The sequence below is a fragment of the Sinohyriopsis cumingii genome, chromosome 1 (assembly GCF_028554795.1).
Source record: "Sinohyriopsis cumingii isolate HCF-2022 chromosome 1, ASM2855479v2, whole genome shotgun sequence".
NCBI classification, from domain to species: domain Eukaryota; kingdom Metazoa; phylum Mollusca; class Bivalvia; order Unionida; family Unionidae; genus Sinohyriopsis; species Sinohyriopsis cumingii.
This window is the reverse complement of record NC_142961.1, coordinates 85,946,333-85,966,909: the sequence shown is the minus strand read 5'-3', so window position 1 is coordinate 85,966,909 and position 20,577 is coordinate 85,946,333. Positions and strand designations below refer to the sequence as shown.

Here is a 20,577-nt window from a genome sequence, read left to right as displayed (position 1 = left end):
TAAAATCCAGTACACACACACATACATATTTAGTTGTATTGCAGTGGTTAATCCTTTCCTTTTTTTTGTCTAGCAACCACTACAGCCACAATAAAAGCAACAACTGAAGGTAAGCAATGTGTCCATAAAAATATTTTAAATTGATTTAGCTACTGTTGAATTTGTTTTCATATTTTTCCATTTTTAATTGAAAGCTCGGAAGATTACTCATTACTGGTGTACATTACTGAGAACTATATGGCAAAAAATGTATATTGCCAATAGCAAGTTTTGTATTTTACTAAAAGCTGCTGCATCTGAGGTGCACGAGCAATTTCCTCTTGTAATTGATGTGTATATTTAATTTGTATTTGTACATCTTTATTTTGTACTTGACCTTTTCCAAAATAAAGATAACGCTAAACATGTTTATTTCAACTCGTGTGTATCACATGTTTTTCACTTAGAAATTCCTAAACTTGTTGACAACTTTGAACATTTTGTAAAGGAGACTGACCTACATCCTGCTGTTATTGTCTAGCTTTTATATAATATGGTTTACTTGAAAATCACTTATTCTTGCCTTAGCATCTGAAGCAGAATTAATTGTGTTCTGTTTTTCATTTGGGTGGATTTATTTATTCAAATTATTATTCACTAGATTTACAAAGTGCTCAATAACATTCTTGGACTGAAACATTGAATTTGAATTGTAGTGAATTTAGACAGACATTTTGGATCATACTACCATGATAAATCAAAATACATAGCACATCATCACACACCAAGCCATTGTCACATTAGCACATTCAAGATTGCAGGCACATCTATGCATTCAGTATCGGAATTTATTTTACAATAACACTGGAATTCAAGTAGAACTTCATACAGTTGGACTTGGGGGAGCTTTTTTGGACTGTAGGGAATTTAATTCACAATACAGGTCCTTGTGAAATTTTCACTTTGTATTTAAGGGAATAAATTGTCTATTGAATTGTACAAAACTTTTTGATATTTGCTCTTTTCTAGTCGTAATTCATGTTCAGCACTTTTTAACTTGTGCACTGATCTTGTATATTCTGAATTTTATAGCCATTGGAACCATGACCCCTTCCTGTACCCCTGGTATGTTGTTCCCCGACTTGGATGACTGCCAGTCATACTTTGATTGTACCTTCAGCCTTACCCTGAGAAAGAAGAAATGCCATCCAGGTCATGTCTTCAGTTACTCCAAGAAACGATGTGTGACTAAGGGGAGCATTGGCGATGATTGTACACTAGGTGAGTAGTCATTTTGTCTTTCTTGGCATGATGATTATACACCAGGTGAATATTCATTTTGTCTTTCTTGGCAGGATTGTACACTAGGTGAGTGGTCATTTTGTCTTTCTTGGCATGATCATTATGCACCAGGCGAGTGGTCAGTGTCTTTCTTGGCATGATGATTATGCACCAGGTGAAATATCACTTCTTTCATCAGACGAGTGGTGATTTATCTTGGCATGATTATGTACCAGGTGAGTAATTATGTCTTTCTTGGAATGATTATACAACAGGCAGAATGATCATTGTCTTTCTTGACTCAAATCAATGGTCACGCGTACATTCTGGAGAGTCATGGAGGGTTGGTTATACAACAGTTGAATGGTCATTTTGTCTTTCTTGGCATGATGATGATACACTAGGTGAGTGTCATTGTCTTCTTTGCATGTTGATTATATACCAGTTGAGTGGTCATTGTCATTGCATGTTGATTATACACCAGCTGAGTGGTCATTTTGTCTTCTTGGCTTGTTGATTATACACCAGGTGAGTGGTCATTTTGTCTTTCTTGGCATTTGATTATACACCAGGTGAGTATTCATTTTATCTTCTTGGCATGTTGATTATACACCAGGTGAGTGGTCATTTTGTCTTCTTGGCATGTTGATTATACACCAGGTGAGTGGTCATTTTGTCTTTCTTGGCATGATGGGAGGAGCCTTCAGAATGAACGTTCATATAATTTAAGTGTGCCTTGATTTTATTGAAAATTGTTCATCAGATCTGCAGTCTAAATTATTGAACAAGACCATGTCGAATGATCATTCAAAATTGCACAGCACATGCAGTCCTGATGGTTTAATGAGACCAAATCATTGAAATTGTACAGCAGTCTTAATGGTTTAGAGACTGTGTGAAGAGGTCATTGAAAATTGTACATCAGATCTGCAGTTCTATTAATTTAGAGACCAAACCTAGAGATGATTGAAAATTACATATGAAATCTGTAGTTCTGGTTTGTTGAAAGAGATCATGCCTGGAGATCATTGAAAACTGTTCTGCAAATTATTTAAAAAGACCAAACCTCAAGAAGATTGAAAATTGCACATCAGTTCTGCAGTCAGACACATTTAAAAAGACCAAACTGAGAGCTCAGTGAGTATTGGACATCAAATCAGCAGTCAGATTCATTGTTTAAAAAGACAAAGTTCTAGACCTTGTTGAACAGTCCTAGTCTTAAGGTGAAACTGAGGCTTTTTTGATTGAGACCACTCTGATGTCCAGACCAAGTAGATCTTGGCCCTTTTGTGTTTTCTTTTTAACATTACTGGTGCCAGAGACCAATTCTTGGCACTTGTGCTGGAGTTTTCAGCCTTTGCTTTGAATGAACTATTGGGCTGCTCGCTTCGACTTGTCAGCAATTTAAAATTTTTAGATCAATTACCATTGGATACACAGGTGTTTTTTTCTGAAAGTGATTTTTTATCAAGAAGTGAGTGTTTGGAAGGATTTAATGCCAAGGGTAAAAAGAAGAGGGAATTTATTTACCATCCTGAAATAAAGATCAGTCAAAATAAGTTATCAAGCAGCTGATAGTCTGACACTGTTTGGGCAAAAAACTCAGCACAAATAGTGCTAAGCAATGTTGGTTGTCACCACCAGAACTGTAAGGAAGAAGAAAAATGTGGGAATCTACTTGTTGGCCTAACAGCTTTTTAGTTCGTAGGTGATGGTGACTAGATGTAATTGTCAAGGTCATAACCTGGTCAACATGGACTAAATATAGAACTTGTGGATTGCCACTGAAATTATACTTCAACAAAGCAGGGTACCAGACAAAGACCAAGAATTCATGTAGCAGTACATGTATCACTTCCATTATGCATTTTGTCTACTCTACAAAACATTTCATCTGCATAATTAAATTGCAGTACTGTACAATTAGCAACATAGGTAATGGGAATACTTGTCACAAAACTTGAGCATGTCATAACATAAAGTGAGAATCATTTCTTTAGAAAAAGGGGCCTCGAGTGGATCTCCATTACGGATCACTACCATCTCACCTCGGTCTGCACCGGTTTGTGTCTCAGATTCAGCCAATGTGGGTATATGAGAAAACTTGCCAGTAGCTTCATCTACCATTTCAAATTATTAAATTGTTGCCTTTTCTTGATTGATTAATTGGTAAATGACATTTTTTTGGCATGCACAGTGCAAAAGAAGTTTGACAAAATCTTGTTCAAATCATGGTACAAACATCTCCTGCGATCAAAAGATTTTCTCAATGGTCATAGTCTAGTAACCTGCCAAGTTTAAATTTCTTTTTACTAAGTGGGAGAAGCCAACAGAACCATCATTCCATTTATACATTGTGCATAATTGTTCTGGGATTATAATCCAGACAATTATTGTCAGTAATAACAACCAACAATTATCAATATAAAAATACTTGATGGCTAAGTAAGGGAACCCATAAAACCTAACAGTCCAATTTCACACTATCTTGTGTACATCAATACTGCACTTTTCAGCTGTTGCTCTTGTAATAGTCATCTCTAGTAATTATCAAAGTAACAAAACCCGTCATCTGAGGATCACATGGCAATAAGGCAAATTTGATTACTTGCCTCTTTATATGGATTAAAATTGCTTTTTGTCTGCATTCAAGGCTTTTATTGATGTTGACCTGGGTAATGTTCAGGGTTTATTTTTGGCAAGTTAGCTTCTGGCAATGTTCTCACAACATTGATATTGATCCCACCAGATAGACACCATTTGGACATTCCAAGTCTTGGTGAGGATATTTCTGCCATAAATAAATGTCCTATAAATAAATGTTAACCCTTCTGTCCTAGAAGATTGAAAGATGAGTATTTAATGCCATGGCTAAATTGAGAAGTAACATTGTAGTGACATCTCCACCGCCTGTGCCTGGGAAGCTGTTTTTGGTATGGAAACACTGGCATGCGAAACCCCAAACAGGTTGACTTTCAATTGAGTTCATACTATTCTGGTTTTGCAGCCTTCATGTTAGGACAAAAAATTATCCTTTTCCATTCTTCAAAGGTACAGTCATCATCATGGTGGTAGAGGTTGTGTGCTCTTTGATTTCCTCATTTTATCTGCTCTCCCAGTTCTTGTGAGCAGTTAATATATGTGATGGAGCAGGTCAAATTTTTAGTAAATAGTTTCTCCAAGAATACTTTCAAGATCACATCGCTGTTAAACCCTCCCACCCATCCGCAAGTGTGAGCAGTTTTGTTCAGACTAGTAAAGATAGGGTATAACATTGGCCATTTAGTAGAAACCATGAGAGGTAAGTTCCATTTGTCTATTTGATCTTAAGATCAAAACAGGATTTTTTGTCATTTTTGGAGGGGAGGATTCAGGAAATGGCAGATTTGACTCTAATAATTACATAATCTGGTACGTTTTCTCAGAGAGACTTTGATTACATATTCATTACAGCACTTAAAATTGTTTGAAATCACAATTGTCAGAGCGTGAGAAATAGTGGTAGGATAAATCTTTAGCGGCAGAGGTAATCTGTTCAAAAGCCTTGTGTACTTGATCCATTTGCATGTGACAGAGATTGTTTTAGGGTTATGCACCACTTTTGATTTTGAAATACTCATTTTTTCCAAATTTGTCAAACTCCCTGAACATCAAACTTCTGATGTAGTACAACTTTGTACCACATATGAAATTTTTAATTTGGCCATCTAGGGTCATGGTATTCGTTTCCATGGCATTCTTTAGAAAACTGTACAAGTATATTTGCCCATTTTGTAAAATTTACAACAATTATTACAAATCATTTCCTTTTCATTTCAGCTCCTACAACAGAATGTAAGTATATTTTTTTACAGTATATGAATACCATCCAGAAGTTAATGGACCAAAGTTTTGATTTCAGTATCAAAAGAAATGTTTTAAGTGATCATATAAAGATATTTTATTATCCATATATTGCAGTTCAGTAGCCTTTGAGCAGATTCTGAAAAATCTTGTGCCCTGAGCTCAAGGGCTACCAGAAAGTTTCATCTGGGCTACCATATATTTTTGTCTGTGAACATGTGGTCTGTATACTATGAATTGTTATCTTGAATCCAGATGAAGATAAAATGAAAGCACATATTGGAAATTTGTAGAAGTATGACCATTTTGAATAAGGCATGCTGCAATTGCTTGTTTGTAGTATATGTATAGTCACTTGGGAATATATTTAAAATACGCACATCATAAGGCAGAGATTTTATCCATCACCCAACTGGCAGTCTCATTGCAATGCAATAACTTTAGCTGCTGACCATGAACATTTACTTAGCAGAAACAAGACAAATGGCTTATGCATAATACCTTGTTCTCCATGATCTGTGGTTCTCAAACTTTGCGGGTGGCTTGCACTTGGTGCAAGTAAGAACCATTTTGATTTTGATGTTAAAGGTCAAGGTCACTGACTTGCTTCATAAGTTCTGTTACTTCGGGTATGGAGGACTTGTATTAGGGGTCAAGAAGTGAAAGGTCATGGTCACTAACTAAAAGAACAATGTGGTTTCTGCACACTAAAATTTGACATAACAGACCTAATAAACTTTTGATGGTTTGCACTGAGGTTAATAAAGCTCTATCATTTTTTGAGGTAAATGATTAAGATTATTCAAAGTGGAAGAAAAAATGGTTTCGGTGCTAAAATTTCAGGTCTGTACATAACTATAGGCAGGTTGGCATATAATGTGCTATTTATGGTACTTTTGTTTTCTTTATAAATAAAAATTAAGTTATATTACCTTACATTTCATTGAACCATTTGTACCCTACACAATGATGCCAAGGTCACATGACTGGTCAGTATATAAGTCCAAAATGATTGTCAATTGTTGGTTTTAGCTACCAATGAAATTTTTAGTTTTTCAATTAGTTAAAGGTTTTCTGCTGCATTTTCAAGACTCCTGTAAAAGACTGTTGGACTGAGATTAGTACAATTTCCTTTATATTGCACAAAGAGTACAGCAATTCCTTTCCAAAGCAAGTTTTCAGTGCACTGGTCAGCATTGTTACTGTAATGGTGGATGATGTGCTGCCTGCAAAACTAAAATCCAACCTAATGTTGCAAATGGAATTTTGTAAAAAAAAAAAATTTAAATGGCTGACATTGCATGGTTACAGATTAACAAAATGGATTCCTTGTAGGAAATACTCGAGCTATATCTAGTATCAGTATGGTTCATGATGCCATAATTGAGTATGTAATTGGAACTTGGGCTGCAGAGGTCATTTGAATTAACTGGGCTGGTTTCACCCTCTTAACTCATTCGGCCCCAATCCCGCCTGTAGGTGTGATGAGGCTGTACCCTATTTGAGCTCTGCAGCATCAAGGTCATTTAAGATAAACCAAAGTGGGTGGTATTAAAAAAAAAAGCAGACAGATATAGCTGTACATTGTTGCTAAATAATCTGGATGTTCTAGTTGGACTACAAAATACAGAGGGAAAAACCTAATTTTTTTGACCCGTTTTGTTTCACCCAAAATTTGCTAGTGGTTGGAATGCGATTTTTTTGTCTGGATTTTAGACCTTTTGGCCTCAGATCTAAGGCAGACTGATCTGAACTGCAGACAGGTGAACCTTTGCATAAACTAGGATAAGGTGGGCATTTGGAATAAAGAGTGGTCTCCATATAAAAATGATGTGTCCATAAAGCAAAAAAAAAAAAAACTTTTACCCTTCTGCTCATGTGCAAGCAAAATAACCAATGGAAAATGATGTTTCTAATACAACTAGGCATTAGTCTCATGGGAAATCTGTTGAAAGCCAATGTATTTTAATATATTCAGAAATAGCCCCCAAAATGTCTTTCCTACTTGCATTTCAGGCGACAAAAGCCTCCGGGGTCAAATGAGTTAACCAGCAATGGATGCGCTTTTATGACCAGACCCAAAGCAATCCTTTTCTTTTACATTTTGTTTTGGAATCCTTAGCTACATCATTTTTCATAATGGACAATGATATAGTACTATAGTACTATCAGGTCAGCCAGATTGGCAATTTATATAGTTCTAGTTTTGTCACATCACTTGCAACGCCCATTGATTGAATGTTTAATGAGACCTAATTTGCCCAAGAATGTAGTCACATGGGATTTTGAATTGTTGCCATCAATCATTTTCACTGGTTTCTAAACTTCCCTTGAAATTTCCTTTGTACACATTGGTTTTGCTTCTGGCGTTGCTTTCTGGCCAAAGAGGACAAACCCTTAATTTCTTAGGAATTTAGGTAAGAATAGTTATCTTTATAATAGGTGATCATCAGCAATCATTTGCAGGTAATCATTTGGGTGAAATTCACATTGCAGCTTATGGACACCAGATGTTTATGCTCAGTCACTCTTGTTGATATTTAATAGGACAAACAGTATTAGGAATAATGAAACCAAACATTTGGCATCCAGGCCCCTTTTCAGTCAGTGAACAGGACACTATTTCAAGATGGCTAGAATCCACCTTGCAGGGTGCTGGGATCAATGCTGAGTTTTTAAACTACATAGTACATGAATGGCATTCACTAGTGTGATGTTTTCTGACATGATACTGGCTACAACATCAAAAATCAGTTGTTGTTGTGGGGTTTAACGCCATTTTTCAGCACGCGATAGGCTATACATGGCGGCCAGTATTAATGGTGGAGGAAGAACCTGCGAAATCCCCGGAAAGAACCACCAACCCTTGAAGCTCAAAATCAGTTGTAGCAAAAGCTTTGTTCCTGATATATTATCAGAAACACATCACATCTGACTAGAACATTTGGTGAATAACATCTCCAACCCATTGATAAATTTATTACATCTATTGATCATGTTCAGTTGGATCTGTATGGTAACTTTGTTTTATGATGCAGTTATTTACCATTTTACACTACTTTACTTCTGTCACAGGATCAGCTCTAAACATCTCGGTGGTGTCCCTTAGGGTATGATGAAATATTAGATACTTGCCAAGTTGAAGATAATTCATTGAACCAGTAGTACCCTTAGAGATCACATGCCCACCCACCTTCCCTTTCATCTTGTATTCTGTTACTGCTCGAGACCAGTCATGTGACCTATGCATTCTCTTTTGAGATCCTGTAGGATACTGTTGGTTCAATGAAAATATCGTTAGATTTCAACCTAATAAGTATAGTTTAACGTACTAGAGAGTAAAGAGGCCATTAGTTTTTGGTAACTATATTAATCTAATAAATGACCATTATATTGTTCCCCATCGCAAAAGTTGCTTGTTCTGTGTCCTGTCTGTCTTGCCTTAGGTTTTGAATTTAGATACATTTTCTGGTATTTGTGGTGCTTTCACTCAACATGAACAGGTTTTTATTTCATTCAGTTATCTTGCGTACCACCTGTATTGATCCCATCCTTCACTCACATGGGACTTTTGTTGGCGCTGTTCCAATGAAGCATACTTGCCACCGTGAGAAGGAACTTTTTTAAACTATGCCAGGGTACTCAGATTACTGAGTTAATACAAAAATTATGCAAAGTTCTGTCTTGTATATACAAGTGACTACACCATGTTAAAAGTGGCTTCCTCAAGTCCTAAGTATGTTTTATTCAAATAACCCTTAGAATGTGAGAAAGGTCCACCATATGCCTTCTACCACAAGGACCAGGTATGGAGGTTTTCTCCCTTTGGACCAGATTCCAGTCCCAATCTTTGACACAGTTATGCTTGCTCAGCCACATCTGTCATAAATGCCCAGCATAGCAGGAACTGGATTTGGTGAACCTTTGATCCATGGAAGCATTGTAGGCAATCACGACACTAGACAGGACCATCATTGATCCAAGTTTCATCCTGACCCAGTACAGGCCTTGGTAACTCAAGATTCCTCAACACCCGATATTTGACTCAGATCATTTGATGACTTTGAAGTGAAATGTTTGGAGATCTCCATGTTCCAGCATGAACAGACTCTTGGCTTTGTTCGGTCTCAGATGTACAACATTAGCAGTGTCACTATCTTTGCAGATTTCCTTCCCACTCTTCTCTTACAAGTTTTAGAACATGCTTATGGGTTAAATCTTCCTGCCTCTATCCAGTATGGTCTAAGGTGGACCCAGTCTTCTGTACATCAGTTGGAAATCTTCTGGGTTGCATCTCCTCTTGCTCCATAAATGGCCTTGTACAAAATTTGTGCATTTGTCAATTACGTAAGAGAGAAAAATCTGTTTTCAAGACAGTTTCTACAGTTGGTCAGGTCGGAATTTTTACACTGCTTTGTAAGGCAAGCTCAGGACCCAAGGATCAACATGCCTTTCTTTGTTTTCAGAGTGATGACTTCTCCATCAATTTTAACCAGACCTTTCATACCCATGCCATTCTGTACACCAAATTTCCAGCTGTCGACAAAGATATTGCAGGCCTTGAAAGGTTGGAACCTTCATTTTTGTGCATGGACCAGAAATTCTTTTTGACACTGGTCTGTTCTCAGCTTTAGAGTGATTGGTTCCATGCTTGATGTGGTCTTGAATTGGAGCAACTTGAACATGTCCTAGACCCCTTCCACATCAGGTGGCCTATGTCATGTATGGCTTGTATACTTCTAGAACAATTGGCTATATAATTTGCTAGAGAAAGAAGGCCGACCACTTTAAAAGCTCACAAGGGAAAATGGAGAGTGGTTAGATCAGAAACAATTGTGTGAAAACTTCACAATCATGGGTAACATCATTTGAAGGTGTTTTGAGAAGTTGGCTCTCATTGTAATTGATGGCTACCATTCCACAGAAAGGATACTGGCCAGAACAAAGACCTATCCAACCTTTTTGTGAACTTGAATTTCTAAACTGAATGTTTTGAAGTCCGCTATGGTTGGTCACTGTTTTGTTGACCTGACAGTGAACAAGTTCTCTCATATTTTAAAATGAAAAATTTCTTGTGAAAAATAATTATACAGCTGTAAAGATCCAATTTTACCTATAAATCTTCTTATAGATATTAGATGTATACCCAAAAAGAAAATGGTTAAAATTGATTTTGAATTTAACATACCACATTGTTATAAATTTAAAAAGCAGGCCTATGCATATTCATTGAAATAGGAAATAGGTCTTGTATGTTATGTTATATTTGATTTATTTGTATCTGATTTAATATATTTCTATTTCAATTTAATTGTCAGTTTTAAATTTTTTATTTTTCATTATATGATATTATAATGTAAATTTATTCACTAGAGATGATACTTTTTTCAGAAAATGGTTTGACCTTGACTGTTAGTTTAAACACCAGGTGTTGATCTAAATCCTGACCTTGTTTCAAAATTTGTAGCAACCATCGTAAACAAGTTCTTTTTTTATTTTAAAATGATTGGTTGTTTTCGAGGCCATGATGGAACTTTGTCTTTAAGATGTAAACAAATTTTTTATTTTTTTAATTATAAAATGATTGTTTTTTGTCAGGGTCACACTGGGGGGTACATGACTCTTAACAAGTATTTAGCTTCTATAAACTTCCAGAAGATGATCACATGACCCCTTGTTTACATTTTAGAAAGACCATATAACCCATGTTTTGAGAATTAATCTCAGTAGAAACTGGGCTGTTAAACTGTTAGTGGTATGTTGTGCTGTTTGGAGTTATTTTAAATTACTTGGATTCAAAAGGATTAATTCTGTTAAATTTTTCAGGAAAATACATGTGCTCATGTATTATTGTAGAACAAGGACAGTTTTTTATAAAAATTTATTCAGTTGTCAAAAATCAGTGATAATTCTTGTTTCTACAAGGAACTGTAGACTTCAACACTTCAGATTGCAGCATATGTCAAGTCTTCCATCTTGGATTTTTTGTCAGGATTCAAATGTGAAATCAGTAGAACATTTTAAATTTTTATTCTGATTATTCTTGGATTATTTTTGGATTTGATTCTAAAAAATCGTAAGTTCATAATTTTTCATTATTACAGAAGTTTTCTAGGGAAATTATTGTATTTTTTCAAAGCTTGTTGTCTTCACTCTTGTTACTGTTTGTTTGAGCCTAAATATGTGACATAAGATGTAGCACCTCTGTGCTATTTGGTTTGATGTGTTGTATATCAACTGCCTACTCGGCAACAGAAGAAAAAAATAACTTTGTGATATACACAAGCACAAGAAAAGCAGTTTACCCTGGATTCATGTGCCTAAATTTAATGTTAATTTACCTATGGACTAAAAATTGATCCCACTGAAACTTGTGAAAAATTCAAAATGTATTAGGCTAAATTCACAAGAGGCCCAGGTGGGCCTTCTACTACAAACTTGGCTTGATATTTTGGTAAGATATCTAGTTTATACTCAGAAGTGTTTCACATGGATCTTTCTTTCAATACATTGTTTAGCCCTAAAGACTGTAATCTCAAAACTACTGTTACTGATGAGGTACAAGGGCAGCTTCTCCATGTAATTCTCAGATTTAGCAAGCTTTTGTACCATAAAAATGGTGGAGAATACATGTTTGGTCTGAGCCTAGTGTCTGACCACCATCAGTTGGTTATAGCTAGTGTCTATAGTATTCACTTACCTTCCTATTTGTTTCCATCCCTCTACCATTTTTTAAATGAAAAGCATCAAGGATATAAAAAATGCGCAAAATGTAACAATTTTGTTCAATTTGTAATTTTTAACCAGATTGTCACCTTGTGGCTTATAAGACAGTCATCTTTTTTGCATTTTATTCAGAATGGAAGCTGGCAGTGTCAACAACCACACTACAAATTGTCTTTTTCCACTTTTTATAAGTTAATTTTCAGTAAAAACTTGTTTGCATCCAGTATATTTAATGTAATGTCTGCTTTTAATATTTAAAAAAAAAACTTGAAAAAAATGGAAAGGTGCAACTCTGATGTACATCCATTGAAAGCAATGCATCTCCAAGAATTGCAGCAATTTATGGAACTATTCAGAGCTTTTTTAAAATTCTTGACATCTGTGGTCTGAAAAAATACTCACCCATGCAAATATGGTGACCATGGTAGCAAAGAAATTTGGTTTGAAATGTGAACAAGATGGTGTTATAAGCATGCACATCTCCTCCCGCCTGGTGAAGATCTTGCTAGAATTTAGAAATTGGAGAATGAAATAACCAAATTCTGTGAATTTTTATATGTTGGGTGTTTGTTTTTAAAATCGGTATGCTGGTACAAATGAGAGTAGCAAATACTATAACTTGGTTTGTTCAGATATGATAGTTTCTTCTAAACACTGTTTTGTACCTTGAATTAATCCTATAGTTGGTAAAAAGTGCATAGATGTCACTCCTGCACTTTTCCACTTATGCACTGATCTTTTATATTTTAAATTTTATAGCCATTGGGACCATGACTCCTACCTGTACCCCTGGTGACTCCCTTCCTGACCCAGATGACTGCCAGTCATACTACCATTGCACCTTAAGTTATACTCTGATCAAGAAGAAATGCCATCCAGATAATGTCTTCAGTCAATCCAAGAAACAATGTGTGTCTAGAGGGAGTATCAGTGATGATTGTACACCAGGTGAGTGGTCATTTTGTCTTTCTTGGCATGATTGTAACCAGGTGAGTGGTTATTATCATTCTTATCTTCAGGACTAGCCTTCAGAATGAACAGTATGAAAATTGAAGTGTGCATCAGAAAAGCAGTCCTAATTTTTTCACAATATGAAGCTTTGAAATAGGTGAAATTTTGCATTAGTTTAGCAGTCCTAATTTTTTTAATGAGACAAAGTCTTTGAGATCATTGAAAATTGTGCATCAGATCATTAGTTCTAATTGTTTAAAGAGATCATGCATCGAGATCATTGTACATCAAGTCTGCTGTGTTTGTTTAATGAGAACAAACCCAGAGATCATTGGAAATTGTACATCAGATCTGCAACTGTTGAAAGAGATCATGCATTGAGATCATTGAGCAATCCTAATATTGAGTTGAAATTAAAGCTTTTGAGGTTGATGTAAAGTCATCTCAAACAAGGTTTTTCATCATAAAATGTTTGGAGTGTTGAGATTTAAATTTTTCAGAGTACACATTTCACAACATGCAGTTGTTCCAAACCATATAGCAATTATAAGGGCTTGAAAAATAATGGTGGCTGAAATCTTCAGTGGAATAAGGGTATTCCATCAAATAGGCCTACTTTTATGATCATGATCATCTGAAAGCATGCAGGGCTGCACCTTTTTTATCTGATTGTTTGTGCATGGTCTAAACGTGGTGCATTTTATTATCAGTGTGAGAACAAAAACTGTAAATGGAATAAGACAGATGAAATAAGGCATGTTCTGTATTTGTCTTTTGTACATTAAAGTGCAGACCTAGGGTGCTCATGACTATTACAGCTTACAGTTGGCCTGTTTTTGTACCTGTGAGGGGAGTGAGCAGCAATTGAGCATAAATGCATAGTACAAATATAATTATATCTACATCAAACTATATACAAATTCAGTTCACATTAATTTATTAACATTTCATTCAAAAAATGAGTAAGACATAAAATTAACCACTAAATTCAAGCTAAAGCAATACAGAAACCTGTCAAGAGTACTGTTTGTAAAAGTTTCTCAAGTTCTAGTCTTCAAAGAGACATGGAATATACCGGTAACATGTATATGCCAGAGGGTCTCATAATAATGGTCTGCATATGACATGTTCTCACACAGAACACTGGTCCACACAGGACAATATTATGCAAGCCAGCACAAGGTTAAATAGGTACACCCTCACAGGGAACAATTACATGTTCACACAAGACTGAATGATACCTCTTACTTGCTTGTCCAGTTCAGCATAGTGTAGTACAAGAGCTAGACTGTCCAGGTTTACACCAGTGACATGCTGGTACCCTGATAACAAAGTTAACAAGCCAATTAGCTCTGTATTGCATTTTAAAAAAATTGGTAAATGCCTATACTGCTTCTACCACAAGGAATTTGGCAGCAAGAATGCCTAGTTGTGCAAGTCAGCTCTTTATTGCCACACTGTGCTAATCTTCATTTATGTAATGTGCAGCACAACATGCCACATATTGTGCATCTTAAGTAACTTGATATAACTAGTTCCAGGGCATTATCTATACTGCATATATTAAGCAGGGTATCTATACAAATGTGTATCTATTTGCCAGCTGCAGTTTGATAAACAATTAGGTAGATAAAGATATACAATTATGAACTTCACTCTTACATGCATGAGCCCATCTATCTTGACTGAATGTGAAGTGTTTTATCAAAACTGGCATACCTGCAATGGGGAGCTGTGGTAATTCAGTCGGCATAATGTCAGCATGATCAGTAATCCATGGGTTATGGGTTCAATACCCACCCAGGCCAACAAGGTGTCTATGGTAATGCATTTGGCTTCCATTTCCTCAGCACATCAGTAGGTTAAAACTGCTGTTAAACCAACACAATTCAACAAGCAAGCATCCTAAATATTAAATGGTTTGCTTAATCATTTTTATTGAGTAAAATGACAAATAATTGTAAAAGACAGTTTGAGAAAAAAGCTTTGGTCAAACCATGCCAGATTTAGAATAAGATATGCATCAACTGTTAGAACTAAAAGAATATTTCACTTTGGTGTTGTTTGACACACATACAGACACATATGGATAGATGTACAGATATGTACATAGCCAACATAAGGGATTGTTTTATAGACATTTTTCCAAGGTGGGCTCCAGTTATATATAGTGTCCACGTGTTAGGATTTTGCCTAGAAGACTTGATGTATGGTGGCAGAGCAGATTATCGTCCATTTTATGTGTATACAAGACAAGAGCCATGCAGACCTTTGTCAGTTATGTCATACTATCGTGATGAGAATGAAATTGCAGAACATCTAAATATAATTATTCACTGGTTGCGGAATTTCTTCCACAAAATCTTGAAGTCTATATATTTTTCACCATCCACTAATCGACTTTTTTTAGATTTCATAAAAGAATGCAAGTTGACAGAAAACGGATCTTTTTATATTACTTTAGTATCAGAAAACAAAGCTACAGCATGATCTCACTATGGGATGGTAGTTGGGGTCCATAGAACCCAACTGTTATAAGCAGCCAGGTTATAGGATGGTAGTTGGGGTCCATAGAACCCGACTGTTATAAGCAGCCAGGTCAATTAGCTGGAGAAAATGATGCATGTACCATGCAAAATATTTGCTTTTGTGTGTGCGTGTGTTGTAAAAGTGGGCTCAAAAATGTGATTCATAGCACAGCTACCATCTTAAATCAATGCAAATTAAATGAAAAATACACCTGTAGTGAAAACAGATTGTGTATTTGGTTTAGTTTATTCAGAGAACCACGCATTTGTAAATGTACCTGTATACTGTATATAAATACATGTAGAATGTATAGCATGAATAGAGTATCAATGCTTTGTATTCCCTGCAAATCGAATCGCGTACATTGATTCCACAATATATGTGGTTGCATAGATTTAAAATATTCAAGAATTGTGACAGATCATTCTTAATTTAGTGGAGAAAAAAATGGCAAAATTACGTAATGGATGAAGTGTTTTTAATAAATGGTGGGTATAAAATTTCAAACTGCTAAGGTATCTCACCTGTGAATCAAATTACTTTACTGTTTTTTGAAGAAGTGAATAATTTTCAGCTGCTTTCTGTTACTGTCATGTTTGCTCTTGGCAAAGTCGATCATATTCCTCAACTGAAAAATTTGAACATAGGCAATCTCGTACTTCCATCTTATAGCACACTAATTTTTGGACTGCCTAATTTTTTGTTGCTGATGGTGAATTATGCTCAGGTGGGGCATTCTCGCTGTAATCAGAAATATTGCCATCTTGAGCATCACTATAAGTGTTAACGTGATCTGATGAATAATTACTGCATCTGAAATGTGGTCTACAAATGGGCAGTCAGTATCAAAAGTCCATTTCTACCAGCATTTCTCAATGCAGCTTAGCGTGATAGCATTCCCAGGATTTGCCACAGAGGTACATTGCCTTTAAGATTTAGACTATGAAGTATTGCCTTGTCTGAGGTGTCTTCTGATATGCCCTGGTCCAGTGGCTGAATCCTGGAAGTGGTATTCTTCAGGAGGAAATTGGCTTTTATTTTCCCATCATTATTAATGAGGCTGTTTGTGTGTGGGTATATACAGGGCAGTTTTCCAATAGTAACAATGCCTTTGGCTCTCTATCTTCAGATTTCTGAGGTGGGATCAAACTGTTTGTACAAGTTTATTTTGAAACCATTTTTCAAACAAGGCAGCTGTCATCCATGCATTTTTAGTTGCATCATAGGAAAATGGTAGGGTCTTTATATTCAAATGAGGGAAGCGTCTAGGCGACTTAATTTTCTGATACCTATTGGTTTAAGTTTGTGTCTTCCCAATTTATTGACACAAAACATGTAAGTTAATGTCTCCATTATTTTCTTATACCATTCCTGTTCTTTTTTCTCAGCTAGGGTGGTATCAAGAATCATTTTATAGTACAATACAGTTTCATCACAACTGTAAATCTGCTCTGAGGAATATTCACCTTCCTCTGTTAATAAAATTCAGTTCACCCTAATAGTTAATAGCAGCTTGAGAATCTGAAGAGCAGATTTCTCCAGAATTTGCTTAAAATGGTTTAGACATCCATTGCTAGCTTTGAAGCTGGAATCTTGCCCATGTAAGTCAATGTGAAATTTTTCAGCTTGTGCCTTTATTTATAATGAGTCCTGATATCGACGCTCCTTCAGCCCTGGTCTGCACAAACCACTGATACAGGGTTGAATCCAGTTGGGTGTTTGGCTTTCTTTCTAGTGAGTCCCTCACTTTAATGCCTCTGCCTGCCTCTGATGTGGGAGGTCATGGGTTCGATCCCCGACCGAGTCATGCCAAAGACTTACAACAATGGTACTAACAGCTGCCTCGCTTGGCGCTCAGCATTAAGAGGTTAGTGTTAGGAGTGGTCCGCCTGGTATCAGGATAATGTGACTGGGTGGGACATCATGCTACATGACTGAGGCATGATGCCCCAGTGCTGGACATCACTTATAAACTGCCACACTGCAGACACCGTAGCAATATGACTGAAAAATCGTTAAGCTACATTGAAAATCCAAATCACACTCACTAGTTCTTGGAGGTTTTGAAGCTGATGCAAGTGTTATCGGTGTTCACTTTTGCACTGATTAGAGACTTGATGGTACTGTTGTTCACTTTTGAAGATGCTGTTAAACATTGTTAAACATTTCCTTACATGGGTCTGATAAATGATTCACAACTGTTGTGGCAAGTGTTAGAACTTGATCATCTTAAACTAGGTAACAAGAAGAGAAACCAAGTCCAAACATAGAATGTTCTGAAGGAATTCCAGTCTTGAATGTGATGTACCAGTAATCTTGAACTAGCTGATGTACCAATAATCTTGATGTATCAAAATGCTATAATCCAGAATGTCTTTGATTTAATTCCACAATAATCTCAAAGTTGTGATTTTGTCCAAAATGTCGATGAGCACCTTAGAATAATTTTTAAATAAGTGATTCCTCTCATATTTTATTTGAATACAACTAAAATTGTTTATAGATTCCCAAAAACTGATATTAAAATGATTTTATGTTTAACTTGATCTTATATGCTGTCACCTGACCTATGATGCAACTTGTAAACAAGGTCAAGCTTCTAGAACATTCTAAGTTCATAAATAAAAGACTATACCTTACACTCAAATATAAGTAAACAGCCTACAAAATATGACAAAAATTAGGTACACACAACTTCCCACTATCATGGACTAAAATTGAGCACAGAATGTTGATACTGATGTCCCACACTCCAGAATGACTTCTGTGGATATGGTATGGTGATTCAGTATGCACAAAGAATTAAATGCTTCCTCTTGGCTGCATTGCCTCAAAACTTAATCAGAAGGTCAGAAATTTTCTGGGCTTTGCTTGCTTTGCAGATGGCTCATCGTTTCCTAATCACATGTTTTGATATTTTGCTTTAAGAAATGAATTGTGCTTCCACCCTATACCAATTAACTAAATACAGCAGCCTCTCCCTTCTTAAATGGCTCTAATCAGTGCATTTGTCTTTTAATTCAATTGGATAGTGGTATAGTCTTGAAAGCGGTCTTCTGCTGTCAGTAGTTCAGTAGTGGGTTTGATGGTAATGCAAGTGTCATTTGTGTTTCTTTACACTCATTAGACTTCCCAAAGATATTCTGGAATTTTTATCAGCTTCTGAATCGCTTTGAGTGAGTGTCAAACATGCAAGGTGGTGTTGCTATGTTGCTGGAATTCCAGAATGACCAATGTTGATATAATTTTCAGCACTTGGAAAAAGTAAATGTCCCTCCCCACTTGCTGCTGTCACTTGAAGTAAAACTCCATCAGGCGTTGTACAATTTTAGTTTAGGTGGACTTTGCTCCATTTGCAGATGGGTCCTCCTCCCATTAATTAAAGTTGTTATTTGTATGTTTTGCCTTAAAAATGAAGCACACTTGGACACTATTTTGACTACTGAGATTGTTTTGCATTTAATGTGGGGCAAAATCCAACTTCAAAGAAATGTTGCTGCTGAACACAGACTTGACAATCTTGAATAGACATCTTAGTCTCCTTCGAGGCAGTGGTGTGTAATAACTTGGTTTCTCAGCATGCATCTCTTGGATTTGCCTCATCTTAAATGAATCGGGTTGTTCCACTTTGTGTTCTTGACCTTTGCAAATTTGCCTAATAATCGGACATCAGGCTAGCTAATCTCTGCCGATCAAGTCTCAAATGGTGGTTGTTTATAGCTGGTTATGTTAACTTGTTTCTTTGATAATAATCTATATAGACTGAGGATAGTTTTAGATGAGCAGTACTGTCCATTTATACTGACTAAACTAGGTTAGACCATTTGAATTTGGTCTTTAAGAAATGTGTTCATCTCCCATTTTTGTTGTTGATCTTTTGTAATGTTTACTGAAAATCACATTTTCAAAGCTGACATGTTACAGCAGGTTATGGATCAGCCCATGTTTGATACCATGCTGGTCCTTGGGTAAGGTATTTTACTTCCTTTGCCATGACACTAAATAACCTACATATGTTGTAGTTTCATAAAACACCAAACAGTGTCTTGCTTGCTTTGGTATGGTGAGATGCTAGTCATTTTTTGGCAGTGTTTTGCTTTAGATGTTTTCAATGTAATGTCTTAAGCATTAGTAACTGCATTCAGCTGAAACTTTAAGATATTTACTGTGGCTCCAAAATTCAAATATGCCAGTAAGGGAGGAGTGCCCATCTCGTCTCCTGCCTACCTGGACAATATGATCAACAGTTTTAAAAATTCTTTGTGAAAAATGTTAATGAACATTGGATACAAATGTTCAGATGCCTGATGGAGTTTGACTTCGTGACAGCAGCAAGATAGGGGAACATTTACTTTTTGCAAGTGCTGAAAATATAGATGGTAGAAATAATTTATAGCATAAAAAAATGTAAAAAAGCTTGATGAAAACATGTGCAAAAGAAAATTCTTGAAATGATTCATCCTCCTGAAGAATGGATGCAGATGATTGCTAATCTTTTCAGGATTGAAGTAGTACAATTGAATATCTAATAAAGCTGAATTCCTGATATCGTACAATGAGAAATTAGCAAGAACAGTAAAATCTGTTTTAGATGACCTCCGTTTCTGCAAAAAGGCTTGGTCTTTCAAGACATGTGATCTCTTATGACAAGTTGTCAAGATCCATAAATTTGCATTGAGAATATTGTCTCAAGATAGATAATTGGTCATCTGTCAAGATAGGTGATTTCGTAATGGTCTTTCAATATAGGTCGTTTCATAACTGGACTCAAGATGGGTCATTTCATAACCATGGTCTTTTAAGACGGGTCATTCATTAGTGGTCTTTCAAGATGGATCATCATAAGCAAGTTATACTGTAGTAAGCAATAAAATGTCAGTGCTGCATTATAATTAACATTATGCACCAGAAAATTAAAGATCTTGTCACCATTACAATAATAATAATAATAATTTTTTATAGAAGATAACTTGTTTAGTCAAGACTATTCCATTGAGGTTATCTCAAGAAGAAAGTCCAACAATGTACATAATGTACAAGATGATAGCAATTATTATTTAGTTCAACATGTCATTAGTATTATAGATACCAAATTCTACTATAACCTCTTAATAACACGTACATAGTTGTGGTGATATGTTTTTATAAATACTAATTTCTGCGTATTTTACATGCACTGGAAGTTTGTTCTCCAGAACTGTGTGTACATCCCTTCCCCTCCCCCCTTACAACTTAGGATATAACAGTACTTTTGTTATTCCATGAACA

General features: G+C 35.9%; 1 protein-coding gene across 1 annotated transcript in view; it reads left to right on the top strand.

The window, feature by feature from the left end:
* Positions 1-20,577, top strand: part of LOC149807279 (uncharacterized) — a 266,051-nt gene that overhangs the window by 27,220 nt on the left and 218,254 nt on the right. The window contains exons 11-14 of the mRNA XM_089953277.1: positions 74-109; positions 1,072-1,260; positions 5,080-5,094; positions 12,589-12,777. Coding sequence (XP_089809403.1) covers positions 74-109; positions 1,072-1,260; positions 5,080-5,094; positions 12,589-12,777 — 429 coding nt within the window. The remainder of the gene's footprint in view (positions 1-73; positions 110-1,071; positions 1,261-5,079; positions 5,095-12,588; positions 12,778-20,577) is intronic.